This window comes from Seriola dumerili, unplaced genomic scaffold (genome assembly GCF_002260705.1).
Source record: "Seriola dumerili isolate Sdu_G_001 unplaced genomic scaffold, Sdu_1.0 BDQW01000191.1, whole genome shotgun sequence".
Lineage (NCBI taxonomy): Eukaryota > Metazoa > Chordata > Actinopteri > Carangiformes > Carangidae > Seriola > Seriola dumerili.
The window spans coordinates 5,866,798-5,884,457 of record NW_019174446.1 but is presented as its reverse complement, the minus strand read 5'-3'; the positions used below and the strand labels follow the sequence as shown (position 1 = coordinate 5,884,457).

At 39.8% G+C, this 17,660-nt stretch overlaps 1 protein-coding gene across 1 annotated transcript; it reads right to left on the bottom strand.

Annotated features, from left to right (window-relative positions):
• Positions 1-3: 3 nt before the first annotated feature.
• On the bottom strand, positions 4-17,532 carry hpn (hepsin). The gene is made up of 13 exons (XM_022753626.1): positions 17,133-17,532; positions 16,147-16,326; positions 8,959-9,066; positions 8,757-8,798; positions 7,456-7,585; positions 7,246-7,365; positions 7,009-7,049; positions 6,493-6,658; positions 6,106-6,296; positions 4,708-4,803; positions 4,329-4,471; positions 3,865-4,029; positions 4-2,737 (listed from the first exon to the last, which is right to left on the bottom strand). The coding sequence occupies exons 2-13, from the start codon at positions 16,181-16,183 to the stop codon at positions 2,693-2,695; spliced, it is 1,284 nt and encodes a 427-aa protein (XP_022609347.1). The 5' UTR covers positions 16,184-16,326; positions 17,133-17,532; the 3' UTR covers positions 4-2,692.
• Between the last annotated feature and the right edge of the window lie 128 nt (positions 17,533-17,660).

Genomic DNA, 17,660 nt, shown 5'->3' with positions numbered 1-17,660 from the left:
AAGTTGTTTTTAATTAAGGCTTTATTTCAATACAATACTCAATGCAACAATTTACATTTTACAATACTTATTTCTCTTGTACACATAATTCCTATAGATGTACAAACTGTACATTCATTTTGTTTCAAAGGGGGAGATGGTGGTGTATAGTGTGAGCCTTTATAAATGCATTTGCATAAATCTTACAGCTTTTTGCTGGTTTCTATGTCGGACTTTACGTTACATTCTCCTTAGTCAAGAACTAAAGATCGGTGCCAGAAAGGGTTCAAATTCATTTTGAATAAAGTTATTAATGCTCACATCCCGTTCTTTATTCAGGCCTCAAGCAGGATGAAGATTCAGTGATAGCTACAGGTCCTCACAGGTAAGTCTTTGTAATATGTAGTGAAAGATATATTGTACGAGAACATGATTTATGTTGTTATTGCACTCTTGGTGTTAAGATCTGTGGATCATCTGTAACATGTCTGACATAAACATCTACATAAAGAAGACAATGACTAATATTTACAAAACAAAGCAAAATACTGATTTGAATATGAGTCATCTTCACCAGTCCATTTTTAACATGGGAATTTGGTAAAGACGGATCAGGTATAAATGATTATTCATGATAAAGTCAGGCTACATATAAAAACACATGGCGTGTATAACAGGTAAGAGTTTAATTACAACATGAGAGTTTGATCTGTCCTGTAATGTTTCAAAATAAAGCTGATTGAGAATCACTCATGTGTTGCTGACATCCTACATCTGCGTCTGCCTGTTGGTGTGTGTTGCACAATATTAAAGTACTGAATGTGCCGAGGTTGCACAAGATCTTTACTGATCTTCATTACAAATCATCGGTGCAGTCTGCACTCACTGTGGCAGGAAGTCCAGGTCTGAAGAAAGTGACTCATGTGGAATAAGTAGATAAAATCTCTAGATAAAGAATTTAAGTCTGATTGTATGAATCCTTGTAATTACATCTGGAACACTGAAAATGAACCTAAGCCTTTACAAGTCTTGATTCACTTTGCATACATTAAACTTGTTTTTTTTTTCAGTTCACAGCTGGTAACATTGCAGAAGTATGCAGCTATAAAATAGAAGAAAAACAATCTCATTATATTTTACAAAACTGGCATCTGGCATGATTCTGATCAAAATTTTACTTCATAAAAACAAAGTTAGTCAACCTCAATGACTTTTTGCTCATGAGTTTAAACCTTGATGTCACTTTTAGAGCTCTGTCTGTGTGTATCTGTGTAGATACAGGACACAGTTCAGACTGTAAGTATCTGGACAGTTACACATTTTTGTCATTCAGGCTCTGAGCTTCAGCCCATTTGAAATATAATAATGGCTACTTCAATAAGTAAAGTGCCTAGTTTCAGCTTTAATTTGAGTAGGTTTACATAAATATAGAAAGAACTGTGTGGAAGGTATAGCCATTTAAATACACAGTCCCCAAATGTTAGGGGTTAAAAAGGAGTTGGACTAATACAAATGAAGTCACACAAAAACATCATTTTCAATCCAAAGACATCAGCAGATGCTTTGTATGTCCTTCAGCTCTTGTTTGTTGTAGAGTCTCTCTGGTCAGTCTGGTCTTCACCATGTGGACTTCAGCTCAGTCAGACTGAGATCAGACTGACTCGGCCAGTCAAGGACATTCAGAGTAAGTGGACCTCTGCATTCATCCTGTTCTGTCAGCAGTGAAATCAATAAATGTCAGTGTGTCAGTTCCATTGGCAGCCATACATGCCCGAGCCATTAACAGTACCATCACCGTGTTTGACAGATGAGGTGGTGGCTTTGGGCCATGAGCTGTCCCTGTTTTCTCCGCAATTTCAGTTCATGAAGAGGACTCATGAAGTCTTCTCTTGATCTGTGACAAGGAAACATGTCTGCCTACATCCTGGAGAGCTTTCTTGACCTGCTGTGCGGTCATTGAGGTCACTTCTTCATCATGCAAATGATTCTCTGCTCATCCACAAGTCTTGTGCTCCTTCCCCCACCAGGTTGTTTGCCATGTTCTAGTTTTCTTGTGCACGCCTGCTTTTTTTTAAAGCGTAACCAACTGCTGATTTCGGTGAACCAGCTGCCTTCAATGTCTCTCATATATTTCTCCTTTTCTCATTATCACTTGCTTACTCACGCCTGCGCTCCTCATACTGACAGACAACACAACTGCAATCTAAATGACAGCTCTCAACTCTGAGCAATGTGTGAGATGTTTCTGTGCATGAACTAACATTGAAACAACACACACATTTTAGTAGCCAAGTGTCCAATTACTTTTGAACCTTGCAGTTTTGGCAGTGTGTTAAAAAGGTTATATCACCTACACAGTTAGTTCTTTCTATATTGAGTTAAACCTTCTCAAATTGGGACTTTAACGTCACATCTATTATATCATTTCAAAAGGAATGCGCCGAAGCAAAGAACCCGAAGAACAAAAAGAAAGTGTAACTGTGCAAATACTATGGTACTTATGGTGGGGACTGTACCTATTAAGGAGTACGATATTGGCATCATTTAAATCCTCAGTAAAACATTTTAGGTAAGAAGAGGAATCTAAAACCGTGATACAAGGGAAACATCACAGCTGTCCTTCCCTTGTTGTAACGCTCCTCACTGACATCTACAGGATCTGTCCGTACTGTCACCCAAGTGTAGAAAAAGTAGAAACATGGCCGCAGTAATCTCATGTCCGGGCCATTTTGTGAACCCCTGGTGAGTTGTGATAGTTCTAGAGGAGAGAGATGAGAAGAGAAATTGTTGAACACGTCTGTAATGTGTGTAACACATTGGAATTACACATGTACTGCAAAAGCTTTAACTCCAGTCTTGAAACATTTATGTAACTTTAATTCAATGCCTCTGACCTGTTCTGGCAGTATGTGGGGAAACAACACTTTATTAAGACATTTTGTTTCTGTAATTTAGTAATCACGGGGTTTGTGTGTGTGGGTGTCAGGAAGTCCTAACTTGGCCACTATTGATGATTCTGTTTTTCCATGCCACATGCTTTGACTTTTACTGTGTTACAGCTAATAAACCAGTTGATATTTTTGTTAATGAAAACGACAGAAAAATGTTTCATTTGAAAGTGGACTGTACTTTTCATTCAACTCCACAACCTGAATATGATCACATGCTGCTTGTATTTGTCTGTGTAACGTCCACACACTGGTGGTGAGTGGTTTATAGCTGACCTGAATGCCAGAGTAACAGGCCATAGTAACAGAAACTGACTGTTATTGGCAGTCAACACTTTCGTAGCAGAGACACTATTATCTGTATGTCTTTAGTTCGCATTACAGCAATTACAGCATAATGATGATAATCATGAATTTTCCCTAGAGGATGAATAAAGTATCTGTCTATCTTTCTGTCTGTCTATCTATCTACAGTATCTATCTATCTAATGTGACGACCCCTGCCATTTCCTGTCAGCCTGTTTATCTGCCTGTGTTTCAGATGTCTGGTGGGTGGGGTCATCTGTGCCGACTGGTATCACCTGGGCCCAGTCTTCCCTGTCTATAAAAGCTCTGGCTGCTGCAAGCAGTTTTCTTCTCTTTCACCTTCCCTGCAGGAAGCTGTTTAGTCAGGATGTTTCTGTTCTTTGTTTGTTGTTTCCTTTTACTTTGTTTTCATGCATTTACAACACTTACCCACACTCTCCATGCTCACACACATCCTACACTACTGACATTCACACTCCATGGATTACTGTGTTTTGTGTTATGTATCTAAAAAAACCTCAGTTTGTTAAATAAACAATTTCTGTTTGGCTGTTGCTTTTGTCGTGGCCTTATGACCCGGGTTGTGACAATAATGACAACACAATAAACTACAAAGAGCCCAGTCTCTCACCCTCATGGCAGTAGATATCCAGGGCAGAAACCGGGACACTCTGGTGTAGACCCCAGGTTTCTTTGGCATGGCACAGCCTGTTCCCCAGCTCACCACCCCCAGCAGACGATACCGACTGGTCTTAGACAGACAGTCCTCTGCCACAAAGGGGCCGCCGCTGTCTCCCTGAAAACACACATGGTGGAAGCAGTTTACACACACATTATAAGTGTAAATTTTAGACAAACATAAAAAGAAAGTTAAAGCAAGTAGGAATGTAATAACATATCAAACAAGCAGGCGTATGCACTGAGCACACATACAGTAGGTGTCTTATTATAGACATACACCAACATCAGAAAAACACACAGATTAAACAAAGTTGACACACACATGGGAACACATCAGAGAATATGGTTTCCTGATTAGAAATCCAACATGCCAGCATTGGTGCAGCAGAACAGATAAACACTGGGCACTCTGACCTGGCAGGCATCAGTGCCTCCTTTCTCATAACCAGCACAGAACATACTGGTGGTGATCTGATTGTCGTAGTAATCAGGAGCGTTACAGACAGCGTCACTGATGATGGGGACGTTTGCTTCCTGGAGAACATCTGCTAAATGACCTGCGAGGGAAAAATATCAAAAACAGGTAAAAACATCAATACTACAGGACATTTATATATCAATATGTACCAGCTTCTGTCTTTTCAACTATTGCAATAGTAGAGACTCAATCAAGCTATTTTCACCTTACTGTGTATCTATGCTGATCAACGTTTAAATTGGAAGTGTTTCTTGATATGTTCAAACTAATGATTTTCAGCAGTGTTTTACAGTGCTGCTGTGAGTGTAGACTCACCGTAATATCCAACGTTTCCCCAGCCTGTTACTGTTCCCATCTGTCCGTCTATCAGTCTCTGACCATATGCTGGCAGGCAAATTGGCTGGATGTACTCTACACACAAACATATGTATTAAGATATAAGCAAACATGTATACAATAACACTGCACCATCAAACACACACACACACACACACACACACACACACACACACACACACACACTCATCCAAACTTCACTTAGAAACCACTACAACATGTGTCCAAACAGGGAGACACTTGCTACACTGTAAGAATGATGTGTAACAGTGAAGATAAATGGGTTCCAGTCTATTATGTCCTTGAATTGAGTCACTGTAAAATGAGCCCTTCAATGAGAGAGACTGAGACGGCTGTTCTTGGCATATACAGTATTAACAAACTGAAATTGTAGATTTAATTTTTGTTAGCTCCTGTCTTCTCCTCAATCACAGTTAAAATGTGTAATGTCTTTGCTTTTATTGTCATCTATACATAGAGTAAAACAGAAACAACTTGAAAATGTTGTTTAATTCAAGGATGAAATTACGAATAAATTAGGCACGAAATATGTGGGTGAAATCGGTAACTTATCATTCACAACACATATTTTTTCTGATTCTAGCAACAACACTGAGATAGCAAACTGTGCAGACACACATTTATCTTTAGACTATGTTTATTCATTTTCATCACAGTGAGCTCTGTGCTGTGGCTGTAATTATGAATGCCAAACACTAGGTGTCAGACATAACCTAGTGAACCGTTGCTTGTAGCGGTCCTATTATAAATTCTACAGCATAAAAGGACACATCCATGACATGATGGCGTAAATCATACACATTTCTACACTCATCTACCTTTCTTTTCAATGCTCCTTCTTTGTCCCATAAAAGTACCAATGAGGCCGCTTTTTGTTTCTATGCCTCTAAACTGTGGACCACACTGTCTCTGGACATTAGAACGGCGCGTTCTCTTGGCATTTTCATAAAGAAATTAAAATTTGGGTACATGTTTGTATGAAAGGCGCTATAGAAATGAAGTTGAGTTTCAGTTACTGTAGCCCTCTTATCATTGAAGTGTGAATCTTTTATGAAAGGAGTCCAGGACACAAAGAAAGGATCAGAAACAAGAGCAACTGGTGATTACATCCTGTTCAGTGCTGATATAACTATGTTGATAAAAGAACATTTGTCCTGCTGACAGGAACAGGAAACAAGAAACCTAAAACAGGCTAATTACCATAATGACTGCTTCTCTCCGTCTCTCTGGCTGTCTCCATTCCTCTGCCATTATTCCTTCCTAATCATTGTTATCATGCAATCAAATGCCCAGGTGTGTTCAGATGAGTCTGTTTCATATTTGATGAAGATGTGTGTCTGCCTTTGTGTGTCCTACCAGTGAAAGTGAGCGGTTGGGTGAGGGCCAAAACGGCGATGTCTCTGCTGTTGTCATCAATGTTAGCATCTACAAAGGGCAGGTAGCTGCTGTGGTAAACGATAGTCTTCACCTCCGCCACGTTGGCGTTGACTGGTTTATTGTAAATGGAGCCCAGCAGCACACGCCAGCGGTTAACAAAGCGGTACCGTCTAGCATGGAAAGAGTGACAGAGGAAGAAGCAACGACGTAAAATACACACAAAAAAGATAAACATAGTTCTATTCAAAAATTACCAGCATGCATTTTGGTCAGACCGTCTTGAAGACATAAAACCCATTAAATAAGATAATTTGTCGAGCATGTCCTAGCTTTCACTTCTGTGTTAAATCAAGCCCTGTCACTTACTCTGGGAAGCAGTGAGCTGCAGAGACAATCCAGCGGTTTGAGATGATGGATCCTCCACACTGATGAACTCCATCATACTGCAAGCTGACCTGCCAAGGCCAGCTGCCCTGCCTGGCATCCACACCACCAACTATACGGTCTGCTGCAAAACTACGTCTACCACAGTCTTCCAAGGAGAGAGTCATGGAGAGGAAAGAGGAGGGAGATGAAAATAAGTTGACTGTTGAAATACCAAATATATTTAGACAGAGAAACTGACCAAAGTCAGAGTTTGCAAGATTTTAAATGGGTGAGTGAAAGTATAAAATCTGAGACGTAAAAATCTAAATAAATAAACGTGAGATATTCAAAGGAAGATTGCGGGCTGTGAAGAACAAAAACGAAAGAATAAGAAGCAAAAATAATAAAGTGTGAGGCAGGATTAGAAGCCCAGTATGTGGAAAAGATGAGAGGTGGGTGTAAGATCTCAGAGTATAAAGTGTGTCAGCGTGTCAGCTCACTGAGCTCACATCTTACCTTGGCACAACAGTGTGAGAACCTCCCTGCTCTCACAGTCACTGAAAGACAAGACAAGACAAAGACAGAAAGAGTTACTCACAGGAAACATTCAAATTAACGTTCTGTTCAGCTTCTCTCTATGTTAACTGAGGAGACAGCTGAAAGAAATGACGAAGAGCAACAGAGAGGACAGTGTAGAACAAGGTCAGACTGCTGTAAGACAGGTGCAGCATTAAACAGACAGGTGTGTGTTACCATGGGAACAATGAGTCTTTAATCTTCTTGCCGTAGCTGAGCTCTTCCTGTCTGACACAGAAGAACTCTCCACCATCTCCACTGGCTTCTGGCACAGATGTGACCGAGTAATTCACCACACTAAAACATACACACACACGCACATTAGTCCTGTATAACACTACACTCACACTGAGTGACACTGAGATGTAATTGTAAAAAATATCTTACCTGACGAAGCCCACTTCTTCACAGCTGATGCTAGCCAGCAGTTCATTGGCTGAGGAGGAACACACCTGACGCCACCTCCTCTGGGCGGAGTCAAAGACTCTGAGACGCTGGTCAGCAGAATTTACTTGAACTGCAGGGGATGATATGGGTTTACTTTTAACAGAAGTGGTAAAATACCTCACACTCCTGTTTGCATGTCACATATATTTATTTTTTCTTTTCTGACTGTGAATTGTGATTTTTTTTAATCAGCCCAGAGATAATTATCTGTTTATAACATGGTCCTATTGAGCAACATGCAACCTAGAATTTAATCAGACCACAAATTTAAATGTGCTATATTTTATTTCAATAATACAATACAACAGCTGCAGCAGGACATAAATCTTATAGAAACAGATAATCAACAGATTGTTTGTTCATTAAAGTGAGACATTAATCAAGGTTTAGAAAATCCTGTCAAAGAAAATCCTGCATCCACACCCTAATGAATCACGATTTCTAGGCCTAACTACAAACAACAAACAGTGTCCTCCTTAAAGCTACAGTCTGTAACTTTTATCCAAAATTTTTAGTTGAAATATGCTTCAAAACACAAATGTGGAGATGTGTTTCTGTGACCCAGACTCATTGAACAGCTTGGCAGCATTGCAAAGACATTTATCCCCTTCAGAATTTTTTGAGCGCGCCTCGCCCTTCTAACCAATCAGAAAAGGCCATAGTCAGGGATGGGAGCTCACGGCTGTCAATCATTACATTACATCACATTTACTCATTTGGCAGATGCTTTTATCCAAAGCGACTTACTATTGAGCGACATCACTAACCCTTCAGTGCCGTAGTACTACACCTATTCAAAAAGTGCAAGGACAGTAGGTGAAGATGTGCACCGAAAGTACATTGTAAGTGCTAGTTTGGCATGTTAGGGTGTTAGAGGTAGTAGGAGAGGAGGTGCTTTTTGAAGAGATGAGTCTTCAAGAGATTGGTGAAGATAAAGAGTGATGTCCCTGAGTTCACTATGTCTCTCACACCAAGGCTTAAGGCTAGTATTAGCCCCTATGGCTAACTCACAGGGTAGCTCCCATTTCCTGCATTAGCTCAAACAGTGAGGATGTAGGTGAAGAGCTGGGCGGAGCAGGGAGAGAGAGGGGTGGGAGGAGCCAACTGGTTTTCTATCAAGTCTCATTTTAGTGCTGATAGCTTGATTTCCAGATCATTATGCCTAAAGTTAAAATCTGATGCAAGACCATGTATTAGAAATCTATGAATTTGAAACCATCAGCATGTCCTCTGGTACTCACCATCATACAGTCCTGTGTCTTCCTCCATTGTGCAATACGTAACTACAGAGGGGTAATAAAAACAGCAGGCATTTATTACGTCAGTGCAACGTATGACAGCAAATAACAAAAGACTAAATAGAACATAAGCACCTTGAAATATCAGAAACAACACATATCGGTGATCAAATATGTTTGTGGGTGTATGAGCATGTGATCTAACCTACGGCCCAAACGGCTGCTCCAATGGCTCCCAAGATCATCAGCGTCACACACACCCCAATCAACCGGCAGGGGGTCAACACACAGGTCAGAGAGATTCCCCTGCTCCCTGTAGACACACACACACACACACACACACACACACACACACACACACACACACATCAGTGTATATGGACTGAGCTGGTCTGAAACACACACATGAATGTGTACATGCCAGTGCACAGACACAGCAGCACTCAAACCTTTAATATTACATATCATACCAACAAACACAGATGGCTGAAGAGAAGACTTAAGTGATGAAATCAAAAGAGTAAATATTGTAACAGTGAACTAAAGTTAACTGTGTTGTTGCTGACATTCATGCATGCAGATATTTGACGAAATAATACACGGCAAAAGTTCAGACTGCTGGTTTGTGATCTCTCAACCACCCGATAACAAACATCAGCAAAATGACCAGTTTCAGCTCAGTGTCCCAGTGTGAAGGGGCATACAGCACATTTTCCTGGCACAGACCGAAAAGTACAAATGACACTGATTAGATCAATAGTCTAAAGTCTAGCATTTCTCCACAAAGCAAGAACAAACTCTTAAACTGGGATATAGTGCCATGTCTGTCCCGCGTGCACATGCAGTTTGTGTGTTCACATGCATGCCTTGTTCTTAGTGTGTCCCTTTCTGCCCTGTTATCCTCTGCTCTGAGCAGTTTGTCAACCTGACCCACAGCTTAGAGTTAATACACATTATTCACTGCGGACATGTAATGGGATGAAAAACAAAGTTGTAATCATTAACATTAATAAATCCAGTCAAGGTGTGCCAGTGACCTGGTATCATGCACGCTGGTTCACTGTCATGACTTACTTGGTAATAACGGTACAGAGCTAAAATTAGTCTTATAGTTACCACTGGCTGTTCCCTGTCCACTGATATTTCATTATCGTGTTTCTCTTTTGTAAGATATCTAAATATGGAGGAGAGGATTGATTTAGGGTTACTGAACATACAAAAATCTTCTTTTTGTGAACTGCTCGCCTGCCAGCCTCGTTCCTTATCACTGAACACAGCTCAGCTCATTTCACTTCCCACCGCAAAACATTTTACTCGACAGATGATTATCATCGTCGTCATCAAAGCTAGAGTAACAGTGCAGACAAAAGCAGGAGGCACATTAAATCAGAACAAAAAGCTGTAAATCTTGACTATTAATAAGAGAGGGCCTTAGCTGTTGTGGTCGCCAACCACAACAATACATGAATAAAAACAGCCTCCAAACCAGCTGATTCTGTTGATGAATATTTCCCTTTAAAGGCCCTGCACAGCCACACAGGTGTTTCAGTTATCATGCCTGATGAGACCTCTGCTCTGGTGGAAGCTGGGTGGAGCTCTGATGAAATTTACGATGTCACCAAAGTCCAAACGCTTATAAGAAGGATAAAGATATGAGTTGTCCCACTCTGATGGTGCTGTCAAAGCAAACAAGGCAAAATTAACTCACATGGTGTAAACAAAAGCAGGAGGGGACAGGAAAATGCATAGGTCGGGTTGTAAGCATTACCTGCAGGGGCTAGCATGGCTAGATGGCTAACAACAGCAGTCAACAAAAAACTCTCGTGGCCATGAAACAAGAATGTAAACCAACATTAACTCCTGAATGAGAGGTCAAAACCACCCCATCTTTCAACCTAGCTGGACAATGGAGATTACTCTGGAGTGGAATGAAGTGAAGAAGAGGGGTCAATTTGTGTGTCTCACCATCTTTCAAACAGACAGGAATAGGAAGCAGATTTTGTTCTAACTGCACTATAGCAGGTGCAACAAAACTAACGGGAGAATGGATCGTTTTCGCATCAGACATTTTGAATTACACAAGCAGGAAAAGTGCAGGTGTTGCTACTAACATTAACGATGGGTTTGTAATATTCGGGTGTCCCATTAAGTCACAACAATGAATCAGTGAACAAAACCTGAAACTGAAGTAGCTAATTGGTATTTAGACGTTCATTTTATTATTTACACCTGTGCTTTTCCTACAGTCCTAGATGTCAAAATGTGTCCAGTGAAAAACAGTTATGTATACTACCACACATTAATGACCTAGTATTTACAGCCTGTGTCAAAAGCTATTTGTTCTACAAAAGCAAGAAAAGCGTGACTTTTAGCAGATGTTCTGTTCACCAAATGCACGAGACAGTCAGGATTGTAATAGTAAAACTGTCCCTCTGTGTGCAGCTTGATATACTGAGTGTTCCCTATCAAATCAGAGAAAACATGCAACATGCCTAGTTTCCTTCCTGCCTTTGTCTCTCTTCAACATTTTCCCTCCTCAGTCACACCTCTATCTCTCTCATTTGCTTTAAATGTAAATGTTCATAGGGAAGGGGTTTAATCTTTAAAGATAGGAGGTGTAGAACAATAACAATGCTGCACTGTTGCCAACTCCTTTGTCTTGATCTGTGGAAGAAAACAACACAAACACTGACATGGATCCAGTATTGTACAGAACCACTGACGCTGCTTGGTCCCACAGTTGCTGATGTTGCACCTACAAATCACACTGGACTCAGGCTGAATATATTTTTTAAAAGAGGGTGCTTTTATTCTGAAAGAGTAAAAGAAACAACAATAACTTCGGTGGTCTTCAGTGGCTTTACTATCAGGGTATAACTGGCAAATCATCTAACTCAGAACAAATATATCAAAATCACAGTAGCCTATCCAAAAAGAATAAAACGTTCCCTAAATAACTCCATTTAAAATCATTAAACTATAACATTAAAACAAAATGCATTAAATTGAATTGGGTATCTGTGAAGATACAAAATAAAGTTTCTATTATTTATAAAATAATACAGCTACAAGTGAGTGGGCAAATACATATAAATACCATATATCCCACACTTTCTTTCTACATTGTTGTCAAACGTGATAGTTGTGCAGCCCTGCTACTCCGGTGACCTCACCCGTCTCAGCTGTCTCTTCACGTCTGCTGTCTCGCTCTACACCATAACCTTTCCATGGCCAACTCTACCTGTCCCTTGACAGGAAACTCCCCACCTCTCATTTCCTTCCTCTCTGCCCATCTCTCTCCTGCCTCTACTCCCCTCTTTGTGCCTCATGTCTGCTAGGCCTCCCTTTCCATACCTGTCCTCGCTTCCCCTCCCTTCCTTGGGCTTCCCCTCCAAACCTCCAGTCAGCATGATAATGGTGGTATTGTCCCTTAGATTGTAAAACTGCAATTAACAGAGACCCAGAGAAAGATGGAGAAAATTTAGGCAGAAAACAAAAAAAAGTTAACATAGTGAGTATCTGATCAATGTCAGACATCCTCGGGACATCATCAGAGAGATGCTCCAGACTTTTGCTCATGCCCTTAGATAATGGTTTCCAGGAAATACCCCAAAGTTTCCTCCACACACCTCAGCTACAGCACCCACGCTGGTACTGCCCACCCCCCTGTCCTGAAACTCCTTTCTTCCTCTTTCTTTCCTTCTCTCTTACCCCAACACAGCAGGGCAGAACAAGAACTCTATTGTTTCCATTTCTACCTGAGACCACCTTCACCTGTGTGTATGTGTGTCTGTATATGTGTTTTTAGGAGGCAGGATTCTTCTGAAACTACTGTGGTACAGCGGGTAGTAAAAGTTGATAGACAATTGTGAGTTATATATATAATACAAATAAAGTAGATCTCCATAGAAAGACAGGGTTGTGAAAGAGGATTAAGTTTAAAGTGTAGTTAATTTTGAAAACAGATATCATTTTGACAACAACAAAAGAGAACTGACAGGCACTTAGTGTTTAAGCACTGTCCCAGAGTGGGTGTTGTATCAACTTTACCTAGGTTATGTAGCACAGTTCTACTAATTGTGTGTGAGTGCTATTAGGTTTATACTGTATTTCAGCTTTTTTGTATTGACTTCAGTTTCTAACTCTGCGACTACACCTCACACCTTAACTTGCAGGATTGTCAGTAAAGCAATGCAATGCATTTCAGGCTTTTCAAATAGTTCAGCTCATATTTCAGTCATTTGTCAGCATTGCAACATTCAGCTATTTCCTTCAGCTTTCACCTTCTAATGTATTTGAATTTTCAGCTACTAAGTTTTAATTTTGCAATTCAGGTGTCTTTTCAGCCATTTTCAGCTTTGCTTCAGCAAGTTCCTCGAGATAATGAAGTTAAAATGTCTGCATTTTCAGACTTTTCAGGCTTTTTCAACTCCACCATGACTACACGATTATCAGCAATTTTTGGCGTAGCTTCAGCAATTTCTTTGTGCTTTCAGCTTCCAATTTCTTTTTTAGTAATTTGAAAGCATTGCTTCAGCCATTTTCACCAATGAATGTGAAGTTTTATTCAGCTTTCGGTTTTCAAGTTTTGATTTTGCCTTTCAGTTGTTATTTCAGCCAATCTAGACTCTTCAGCATTAAGCATCCACACTTATTTTCTCCAAGAAATGTAATTTCTAGTTTTGTTTGAAATTCTCATACAATATTTTTGTCTGACAAGTCACACAAGAGTTCTCATTCATGTGCAACTTATTGGTTCAAAACATAAATTGCAATTTAACAGCCTGATCAAAACATATTATCTACAGTATGAACAAAAGTTTCTCTAAGACCAGTGTCATTAAAAGTTGAAGAAAAGTGTTACAGCGCATCACTGTTGTTGTGAATCATGGATGTTTCACAATACAACATTTAGGGCTGCCCCACAGTGTTACTGGATAATTTGTTGTCATGGTAAATAAGCTGGCATGAAAGGTAAGAATGAATCATACTCTACATACATACATTTTTTGGGTTATTTCTATCCTCATCCATGAGTCATATGACCAGCCAGATACAGCAGAGTGGAAAAGGTTGAGTGAGTAATTTCTCTTACTGTAGGATGTTGGGAGGGATACCCTTAGCCTTGCATACTATACGCCCACCTCACTGTGGGTGAAAAGAAGCAGCTGTATACCAGATGAGATATGTGGCCCTCCCCATACCACAGTGGAGAGACAAACATGAAAATGGATCAACAACATTTTCTGTATTTAAAACAGCTTCTCAAAAGTCATTGCTTTTAGACAGAAGTCTATCTTTAGTAAAAGGCTATTTCTCTGTGGAAAACCTTCTGGACCTCCTATTTTAGGAGTATTAGTCATATACTGTAGGTGGACTTGACTAAACAATTTTACCTTAAGGTCTGCTTACTAAGTTTTTCCAGAATTTCCAGCTGTATCACACAGTTTTCATCAGTGGATACTTTGTTCAGGGATACATCTTTTGACATGTAGCACAATATTTCTTCCATAGCACATAATAGTTGTTGTGTGTGTTGGCGTAAAGTTAACTATGAGAGTTCATTCCTGATCTGGGAATAATTAATTTGACAGATGAAATCTCAACTAGCTAGCTTTCTAGTTTTTTTTTTATATATGTTTGGTTTATGTTGATTAGGTCTCCTGACCAACTGCACACCTCATTGCATAGTCAGCATTCACTGTGTTATCCTTTGTCCTCTTAAAAGCACAGAGATTTGGACTATGGGAAACAGAAACTACAAAGGTTTTACGTATCTAGGAGTGGGATGAAGCAGAAGTAGTCCCTACATACACAGAGAGAAGACACAGCAGAATTTATGACTCATACTTGTAGTGTCTGTCATGGCGGAAAAGTAAAAATAAACATAATCACACTGTCCAGTGAATATTCTCTTGATTAGAGAAAAAAAGAGTGTTTGTGTGAGTGTTTTTGCGTATGTGTACATATTTGCGTTTCTGTACTTGTTCAGACATGCATGGTGTATAAGCATGTCACAATAAGGTAAATACAGCTTGCTTCTGAAAATGATGTCGCACTTAATCTATGCACACACACAAAAAAAGCCACACCATATGTGCCACTCCTTGAATAGTCTGTGTTTTCCTTGTAATTACATGCACACACCAAAGACACAGTCTGATTCATTGCGTCTGGGTGGACTCCCTTCAGTCAGGCAACAGAAGCTGTAAAAACCAAACATCTAGCTGGCCACATTCAAACACAGAAAGTTAGAGTACAACGGACACAATGACCAAGAAGACCTGTTGATGAGACAGAAGATGCAGAGATATCAACTTTCAACTAAAAACTTCACTTAAAGGGAGACTATCGGCTTCACTATATCAGCACTCAATTTGGCCCTAAAATGTCAGGTGGGTACTTACACTGTTGTCTAGTAGGGTTTACAGTATTGTCTCTACAAAGTTTTAATATTTGAACTATTGAAAAAAAGAAGTCTGACATCAATCCAAAATCTAGACACAGGCTTTCAAGACACAACAAGAAAATGTCAGCAACATATTTCTGTAGGTGTCACCAACAGAGTTTCACAGTTCATACTGAAACAAATGCTTTCCAGCAACAGTAAAATACAACACGTAATCTTATCTTTCCCTCCATAGAAGCGTCATATAATTTGCAGTTAACTCATTAGGAGCCATAAAACTGAAAAAATATTTGGCCAACACTTCGACATCACAACACTGCATTACAGCTAATGCCAATGAACAGGAGGACTGATGTGGATTTTCTGGTTTCATTTTAATGTTTTCAATGATGCTGCTGGGAGTGTGTTGCAATAAGGTAAGAGAGCTTCATATTGGCGATGATGTGGGTACAGTGAGTTGTTTGTTAATGACTGCTAGGAGAGTGTGTTGTTATTGCTGTAAATATGATGTGTTGCAGTTAAGTTCATTTGGTTTATATTATTTGGTGTAAAGAACTGTAGCTATTTCTGGCCCCACTTATCAACATCACTATCACATTTCTCTTTGGTTAGGACTTTATCTCATTGGATGAAAAGAAAATATTACACCCAATCTAAGTAAATATTTTCCAAGCTGAAAGACAAACCTCAAAAATAAATCAGGAGAACATCAGAGAGACAGCCAGCCAACTTCGAACAAACCTGTTAATGGTTAACTGTGAAGTGGACTGATGTCTGGTCCCAAATACACAGAGCAGGCAGCATGAGCTGTAGCATGACCAGCACAGCATTTTAATCCATGCATGTTTGTGTGTGTGTATGTGTGTGTGTGTGTGAGAGAGAGAGTGTGTGTGTGTGTGTGTGTGTGTGTGTGTGTGTGTGTGCAGTAGGTAGGGAGGGGTAGGAGAGAGCAAGAACAACAGTGCATGTAAAATGTACACTCACCCATCTTCCCCTCTGTTACAACTTTCTCAGCATACATCTGTATACAATGGGAGGCAGGGGGCAACAGTATGATGATCTAGCTCCTTCCTTCCTTCTGTCCTTCCTTCCTTTCCTTCCTTCCTTCCTTCTCTCCTTGACTCCTCAGGGCAGGTGGTATAAGCCCTCAACAGTCCCTTTAGCCTGTGATAATGGAGCGACAGAGAGGGAGAAAAATAAGATTCAATTTGAATACAATATATTATATAAAGTGAGAGGAAGACTACTTTCACCATCTACTAACAGTATCATATTTCATAATAATACTAATACTCACTTTAACTACTAATAAAATGTCCTAAATATTTGACTGATAAAGATCTACAGTGCAAGACCCACCCAGTCAAGAGCCAGGTCTACTGACAATCTCAATGTGTAATGTCTTAGCCCGAGTTGAAAAACTGACAATGAAAATACAAAAGTATCAAGTAAGTAGACGAAATTACTTTGTTTATCTCATATAAACGAGATTCTAGTCCAGATAACTGGATGTTTTGGTTAATTAACCATGACAAAGGTTAAACCAGTTACCAGACTCACTGCACTGCAAACAGAAGGACATTAAGTCCTGTAAAGCTTTCTTACTTGGAGTTGAGGTGTATCTTTAGCTTATGGTTAGTCATTTAGGTGAAAATATTTTGTCTCCTAAAATTGCAAAAGCCATTAAAGCCATCAGATTTCTGATATGATATTTGTGTCAGTTTAGTATTGAACCTATCAGGCTAATTTAAACTCAAGATGTCTTGGGACAAATGATAAAGTTGAACTACTTTATTTTGATAAAGACAAATGTAAATTTAAAACGCTGCTTGTTGGTTTCAGCAGCATAGCTCACAGCCTGGTTATGATCAAACCAAAATTAGGCTACTACCTAAGACTTTCTTTTCAGAGTCTGCATAAAACTACGAACTTTTGAAATACACTCTTAACGTCGCCTTACGGTGACTCACCTGTCTTTTCCTGCAGCAGGTGGAGTCTTGGCCTTCTTCTTTAGTGAAAAAAAAATATATCTTCTTTATTTGTAATCCGCTTTAAATTCTTTTTTTTTTTTATAAAGCAATATAACCTTATGTGTCTCGAAAACAGGCGACAGTGCTGTTAACACGCCACCACAGGTAAATCCCAGTTTTCAGTAAATCCTTTTCTGCTCTCTTCACAGGTTACTGACCCCAAAGAAAGAAGGAAAAAAAAAAGACAAACGTTTTCAGCTACAGTTTTAACTGTTTTCTATCAACCAAAACCACCTGCTCCCGCTTCTAATAGAAAAGAGAGAATCATTTGGAAGACCGGGCAGGGTGAAAGAGTGAGTTAGTGAAAGTTTATCCGGAGTTTGTCGGTGTTGTGTGTGTGTGTGTGTGTGTGTCTGTGTGGTCGTCCTGTGAGCGGCCAGTTGCACAGACTGAGGGGCGCGAGTGACGTCAAGTTACGTTCCTGATTGGACAAACGAGGGCACGAGAGCTCGCAGAGCAGTCTTACCC

Coding starts and splice junctions, on each gene's coding strand:
- hpn (XM_022753626.1), bottom strand. CDS start 16,183: ATGTATGCTGAGAAAGTTGTAACAGAGGGGAAGATGG. Junction 8,799..8,958: donor AGCAGCCGTTTGGGCCGTAG/GTTAGATCACAT, acceptor ACCCCTCTGTAG/TTACGTATTGCACAATGGAG. Junction 4,472..4,707: donor GGGAAACGTTGGATATTACG/GTGAGTCTACAC, acceptor TTTCCCTCGCAG/GTCATTTAGCAGATGTTCTC.